At 39.5% G+C, this 7,588-nt stretch overlaps 1 protein-coding gene across 5 annotated transcripts in view; it reads left to right on the top strand.

Annotated features, from left to right (window-relative positions):
- IFT88 (intraflagellar transport 88) overlaps positions 1 to 6,890 on the top strand; it is a 53,602-nt gene extending 46,712 nt beyond the window's left edge. For 2 of the 5 annotated variants that reach the window (XM_054400282.1, XM_054400299.1), the window contains exons 24-25: positions 4,892 to 4,987; positions 6,765 to 6,890. In XM_054400282.1, coding sequence (XP_054256257.1) covers positions 4,892 to 4,987; positions 6,765 to 6,886 — 218 coding nt within the window. In that variant the 3' untranslated portion in view covers positions 6,887 to 6,890. Of the gene's footprint in view, positions 1 to 4,202; positions 4,214 to 4,891; positions 4,988 to 6,764 lie in introns of all 5 variants that reach the window. The other 3 variants (XM_054400307.1, XM_054400315.1, XM_054400291.1) reach the window with 2 other exon arrangements.
- The last annotated feature ends 698 nt before the right edge of the window (positions 6,891 to 7,588 follow it).

Raw genomic sequence — 7,588 nt, forward strand, 5'->3', positions numbered from 1 at the left:
GTAGTAAAAATTCTAATCCATGTTTTTTGTGATACTGGATGAATAGTACAGTAGCCTCATCACTGTAATAGCAACTAGTGAGATTCCTTTAAAAAAGAAATAAAAATGTCATGGATTTTATGGGCTGAACTGATACAGACACAGGTATCTTGCTAAGTGGGAAGTACAGAAACACTTTGAAAGAGTCAGAATTTTTTTGCTAGATATCACTACTTAAATAGGATTTTTCCAAACTAGGATTGCTTTGGCAGTTTGTTGTTTTATGCATTGTTCTGCAATGTAAAATTAGTTGGAAAGAAAAAAAGAGAGGTTAAGTTTTACATTTTGGGTTTTTTTTTCCTCCGAATTGTGTGTGGAGGATTAGTTTTTGTAGGAAGATTAACAAAATGAACATATTAGACTTACAGTCATTTACATACCCTAAATACAGCATTTTGAGCATGACTTTTAAACAGATGAGAGGAAGGAGTGCACTGAAAAAGATACCAACCTGCAAAGCATATTACTTAACTTCTTTATATACATAGTTCCCTATCTAGGCTATTGAACACAGACTGTGAGGGAAAGATAATGTTGGCATGGTAAGCATTTTACAGAGTAAATATATTTATAAATTATCTTTTAAAATATATATTGGCCAGTTCTGTTACTGTTGCTTTTTCAACTGAAATCTGGAGCAATGTTCCTACAGTCAGTTGATGTGTATATGTCTACAATATCAATCCTGAGTAAGTACACTGGGACTGATCTCCGTGGGAACTACAGTAATAACGACATACTTTTAAAATAAAAGCACAATAAGTAAATAAGGAACTTGTATTAATTACAGTGAAGGTTTCCTTAGATACAGAGAGCAATTTAGTTCAGCAATTGTCTTCCATTATTCAAAAACTTAATGTTGAGCTTGTGTTTGTACAGCTACTACAGTAATGTGAAATGTTCACTTGTAGTCCGATTGCAAGTACCATCAGACAGATACTAACACTCAGAGCTGTACTATTGATAGAGAAAAACAACCAAAAAAAGCTTTTAATCCAGAGGTTTTCTTATTATCCTTTGTCCCATTGTTAGCTTTGTTTTCCTCTCTGTATTACTTCAGTGAATGTTAGTTTCATCCCCATAATCCAAAAGATGGAATATATATATATACACAGTAATTTTCCCTGGGAGGCACAGAATGGTGAGTAGAAGCTGAATATTATAGCTCAGAAGTATGTATATCTCAGAAGTATGTATGTCTCTGACAAAATGCTTTTAAAAACAATTCCTCTCTTGAAATTCTCTCGCTGTAAGATACCAAAATCCTGAAGTCTACAGTGTAATTTTCTGCTCCTGAACATTGGCCAAATTATGTCTGCAAGTATTTAGACTGAATGAAAACACATAGATGATTTATCTGCAAACAGAACTTACCAAAAATAATTTCAAGATGAGATTTTAAACTTCTGGCAGATGATGTTACATGGTCAGCAGAAAAATACTTAATAGCTGCCATATTGGCAGCCAAATTCTGTTTCCCACGGTAGTGTCAAGAAAAGCCTTACCTCAAATAGCTCAACACTCCACTTGAAAGACAGAAATGAAGGTTTGAACTCCTCCATGTGAAAGGAAGCACTGAAGGACTGGACCTTTTGCTTCTTGTGCTGCTGTCTGACTTCCCTCTCCATGTAAGGCAGATGGTGTCAACCACCTCTCATTCTCTTCCAGATGTACTTTAAAATTAAAGATGCTCTTCTCCCACAATTTCAGGTATGCTCAGAGCATAATGCAGTCCGTGGAGACTTGATACAGTTTTACATATTGCCTTAATTTGAACTAATCATGTGCTGCTACTAAAGGTGTTAACCTTCCCTGAACACTTGCTCTAGGTATAATATAATGGCCATATAGAGATAAGGTGAGCTGCATTCTTTGCTGATCCATTTGAGAAAGCTTTCATTAGATTGGTTTTAAATGTATCACCAGGTTGCTCCAGCACAGCCTGCTACCACTTGACTGCATGTGGAGGGGGATGTGATGCAAGGCAGAAGGAGCAAGGTGCTTCTTTCTGTGGTGAGATGGGGATGGATTGGTAGGTTCAGAGTACATGGAAGGTGGAACTCCTTACCTCAGGTTGTTAACAGGTGCAGAAATTTCACAGGGCCTCCAGGGAAGATTGAAGAAATCCTTGGAGAATGAACTAATCAATCCATTATCAACTGTGAAGAGCTGCCCCCTTCCTCTAAATCCATGTTTGATTTACAAATTGTAGGTTAGGAGAGGAGCTATTGTATATGCTTGCTCTACTTATGATGCTCTTCCCTAAACATCTTGTTCTTTTATATGGACAATAAGTAAGTTAGTTCTTTATTTTATAAAGGCATCCATATCTGCCTTAACTCTTAAGAGGGCACCATGCCTACAGGTACTTACTCCTCATAGTTTTTTCCATGGTTCAGTTGGTCAAGGTGGGACATACTAATCAAGTAAGTTGCAGCTTCTGGAAGGAGTGGTCCAGCACTTCTTTTTTTTCCCTATTCCTGGCCAAGTGTTCTTGCTGCTTCTCCTGCATTACTTCAGGTATTAATTTATCCCTTTGGTGAGTTGGTTCTGTTCATTAAATGCAGTAAATAAAGTGTTTGGGCAGCTGAATGCAGTCTGAAGCCTAAAAAGCAATGTTTATGTGGACAGCTGCATTTGCTCACAGTAACAACACTCTCAATTCCATTTAATATGTTCACTTATAAAATGGAAAGGAGGGGAGCTTAGGGATCAAGGTTATGCAGGCATCTTGCTACTCAGGATGGTCATTTTGGGCTACTCAGTCATAGCAGTAAGTGCTTAAGGAACTTAAGAGCTGTGCAGCAGGGGCAGTTGGTGAGGTTTAGATCTTCAAGGGCTGGACATCCATCCACTAGATGGGGAAAGAAAAAGGAGGAAAATTTTGGCTTCAAATTGGATGTAGCCCTAATAAAACTTACTGTCCTAGGATGTCCAGGAAAGCTGCTGTTTTCAGTTGTTTGGTTTAGGACAGTAGGATCTACAGGTAACTTGTGGGTATTTTGTTTATCACAGCTATTTTGGTTTGCTTGCCATCCTTTTTTTTCTTCTTTTAGTTAATATAAAATAAAGTTTTCCTCTGGTACTATCACTCGAATCCATGTTTTTTCCTTCTTCACAGTTGATAACCTTTGATACGCTCTCATTTGCCTCTTCATTATACCCAAATCTTCCTCTTTGGAACCAACCACTTAAACCTGAGGAGTTTCTTCAACTGGTTTAACATCTTCCTGTAGTGTAATTTCTGCTCTTGTTCCTGTCTGGGAGTCTCCTTACTGATTTTTCCCAACTTTAGTAACTATTTTCTAAATTATACTGTTTTCCATCGCACAAGACCTTGTGCCTGCTCCTTTTTCTCTCCCTGTAAAACATTTTATATTCTCCCATAAACGGTCCTCAAAATGTTTTCATCCACATCATCTGTGAAGCTCAGCACTCACCTTGTATCACAGGCCTGTCCAAAGCCTTCCAAAGAGGTCTTTTTGTAATTTCACAGCCCTTTTGTTGAGACTCCCTCCCCCCAGCCAAACTCATTGATTTCTTTCAGTTTCTTCAAATTCTTCACTAGGCATTCACTTCTTCCAATGAAATCTGTCAGTGAGAATTGATCCAAGGGAGGTCGATGTACATTAAAATAGATTTTCCTTGCTTTGAAGTTTCAACTGTAATCTGTGTCTTGTAAGCATATTAACTGTTTGACATGTGGCTCTATGTGTTAGATTTTTCTTGGAGCAGAGACATTGTCTTCCAGTTCAGAGCTGAGTAAACTGAAGTCTGCAGTAGTATTTATAAAGAAATAAAGGTTTGTCATCTTTGTGGAAGTTTTTTGTTTTGTTTTTTTTTTTTTAATAGTAACAATATTTATAAAAAGAGTATTTATAATAAAGAAGACAATGCACATGTGTCACCAAGTCCTGATTTTGTAATTAATGTTTTCTGAATTAGGCCCATTTCTTCTCCTTACAGATGAAGGACTTTTAATCACGGCATTGTTTCATGTTGTAAATAAGCATGTTTGTATTTGGCTGCATGGCATGTCCTACCTGGTAAACATGAAAGCCAAACATGAAAGGTTTTCTCCTATGAGGGGAAAAAAATTACATAAAAATTGGTTGTAGCAGATGAGCTTGAAAGCTTGCCATGAATGTGAAAAAGAGATCCAGAGGTGAACAGAGTATTTAGAGTGTCTGGAATACTGCTGTGGCAGGAGAACGTTAATCTGACGTTGTCTGGGCACGAGGAAGCCCTCAGAGCTGACACATTCCTTGGGGCCCCACTGCAAACTGAGCTGCCAGCACTGTTTACAGCAAGATGCAGGGCCAGGATGGTCTCTGTACATGAACTGTGCCTGCATGCCATGCAGACAGCACATGCTAAACACACTCTTCAAATTAAAAGCAAAGTTAGTGTTGTATTTAATCTTGACAGCATTCAGCAGGTGGATCAGATAGACATATATGAAATGTCCATATACATTGTGACAGTGTTTATACTTATGTTTAATTTAACTCCCAAATGTGAGTGTAATTTATAAGCAACTGAAATGTCAGCATTTGAAGTAAGAAATACTTTAATGTGTTTACTCCAAAGTAAATAAGGTTTTTTGGTTTCCTTTTTAACTAAACCACATGTGTGGACGCAGTGTCCATTGTGTTTTAATGACTACTATTACAAATGACTACTGTATCCATCAATAAAAGATGGTTTCATCCAAATCTTATTTGACAGGTAGTAGCTGAATTTATGTTTGACAGAAAGTAGATGAATTTATGTTTTCTTCTATCATGATTACACAGTACATGACAGCATGTTGTTTGTCTTCAACATTTTTTTTTTCCTCTTTTTCCCCCAGATAATGGTGGTACCAAAAGGGAAAGGCTGAGTGCCAAATTAAAAGCTTTCCCTGGAACAAGTGAACCCTATGAAAGTAGTGGCAGTAAAGAAATAGGCAAGTGGGCATCTTACACCTTTTCTTTTTATACCTTTAATGCCAAGCACAAGTACAGGCTGGGCAGTGACTGGCTGGAGAGCAGCCCTGAAGAAAAGGACTTGGGGGTACTGGTGGATGAGAAGCTCAACGTGAACTGTCAGTGTGCACCTGCAGCCCAGAAAGCCAACCAGATCCTGGGCTGCATCAAGAGAAGTGTGGCCAGCAGGTCAAGGGAGGTGATTCTCCTCCTCTACTCCACTCTGGTGAGACCCCACCTGGAGTACTGCATCCAGTTCTGGAGCCCCTATTACAAGAGGGATATGGACATGCTGGAACATGTCCAGAGAAGGGCCACCAGGATGATCAGAGGGCTGGAGCACCTCTCCTATGAGGACAGACTGAAAGAGTTGGGGCTGTTCAGTCTGGAGAAGAGAAGGCTCCGAGGTGACCTTCTTGTGGCCTTCCAGTATCTGAAGGGAGCCTACAAGAAAGCTGGGGAGGGACTTTTTAGGCTATCAGGTAGTGATAGGACTAGGGGGAATGGAATAAAGCTGGAAGTGGGGAGATTCAGGCTGGACTTGAGGAAGAAGTTCTTCCCCATGAGAGTGGTGAGAGCCTGGAATGGGTTGTCCAGGGAGGTGGTTGAGGCCCCATCCCTGGAGGTGTTTAAGGCCAGGCTGGATGAGGCTCTGGCCAGCCTGATGTAGTGTGAGGTGTCCCTGCCCATGGCAGGGGGGTTGGAACGAGATGATCTTTGTGGTCCCTTCCAACTCTGACTGATTCTATGATTCTCTCCAAAGAGAGGGTAGATGGAAAGAAGATGTTATTGTAAGAGCGTGTTGGGGAAACATTTTCCTCATGAAATAAATGTGAAGAATTACTTCAGCTTCATTGTTCAGATCTCACTCTAAGCGCCTCTACTGGGAGGCCAGGCTGCGAGAATTGGGATTGTTCGGTATGGAGAAGAGAAGGCTCTGAGGAGACCTTATTGTGACCTTCCAATATCTGAAGGGGGCCTACAAGAAAGCTGGGGAGGGACTTTTTAGGGTGTCAGGTAGTGATAGGACTAGGGGGAATGAATCCAAGCTAGAGGAGGGAAGATTTAGATTAGCTATCAGGAAGTTCTTCAACATGAAGGTGGTGAGACGCTGGAGCAGGTTGCCCAGGGAGGTGGTTGAGGCCCCATCCCTGGATGTTTATAAGGCCAGGCTGGATGTGGCCTTAGGCAACCTGATCTATTGGAGGGTGTCCCTGCCCATGGCAGGGAGGTTGGAACTAGACAATCATTGGGATCCGGGTCCCTTCCCACCCTGACAATTCTGTGATTAAGAAATATGGTCCATGTAAATGTTTATAACTTTGGATACCTGTGGGCTACATACTTCAGTCAATTCTTGTGGTTCTGCTGTTTTAAGTTCACTAAGACTGAACTTTCAAAGGTGCGTGAAAACCCAAATCCATGTGGAATGTGGTACTTTTAAAATGCCCATCCTTTAACTAACTCTTTTCCAAAGTCTTTTTCTCACTTAGTAACTGTAATAAATTAAAGAGAAATTTATTCTTCAAAGAAAGCAAGCTTCTCTCCCTAGCACTCAGGTATTTTGCTCTTGTGCTATGCCTTAGTTCCTGAATGTGGTATCTTGTTCTTTTACACTGTCCATATACTCTGGTCTGCATTCCAAAGACACCTTACAGATATGTAATGCTAAAACCCGCTCTCACGTCTGACTCTGTTTGAAACAAAACTAAAATTACTTGCTGGTAACTGTTTCAAATGCATTTATTTAAACCCTAGATGCCTCCTACGTAGATCCACTTGGCCCACAAGCAGAAAGACCAAAAACTGCAGCAAGAAAAAGAGCTGAGGAAGATGACTTTGCTGATGAAGAACTAGGAGAGGATTTGCTTCCAGAATAGCACATCGTCTACTCAGAATTTTTTATCTTTTGAAAAGTTTTAGCAGAAGAACTTTAATCCATTTTGATAAAATATTTGTGAAATACTTTGGATATATGGTATCTTATATTAAAAACATTGATTTCAAGTAGCAGTGTCTTCTGTAATCAATTTAAAATAAAAACAAAACAACAAAAACTGAGGTTATTTTACTCGTGCATAAAAATTACATGAGAATTAAAACTCATAGAATATATTTCAAATGCATAAAGGTTTTTCTTCTATAGATACATCCAATGATAATAGGAGACACAGCAGCCTCTAAAATTTCACCCTTCAATGCAAAATACATCAAAACAATCTTGTAATTTTGGAAGTCCCATAGCCTTCATCCAATGCCAGGTTTAAGGCCTGTGAACTTACTTTCTGAAAATGTCCAACACAGCTTGGTCATCATTAAGTAAATTCAGTAAAACCCTTAACACTGATACTGCAGAAGGCATCTTAACTTCTGTCCTTGCTTAGCTGAACTAGGGACATTTTGCATCTCTTGCTAATCTCCTAGATATTTTTGCAGTTGCAAAGATGAGAGGTTTTGTTCTGGCTGGTTGGAGGGGGTTTGTTTCAAATAGTCAGTGGGCAGAGTTTAGTTTGTTCAGCTTTGTTAATTAGATTTCAGGTTTTAAATCTGATATTGGGGGTTGTGGCAAGAACTGCACAGAA

This window comes from Indicator indicator, chromosome 1 (assembly GCF_027791375.1).
Source record: "Indicator indicator isolate 239-I01 chromosome 1, UM_Iind_1.1, whole genome shotgun sequence".
Classification (NCBI taxonomy): domain Eukaryota; kingdom Metazoa; phylum Chordata; class Aves; order Piciformes; family Indicatoridae; genus Indicator; species Indicator indicator.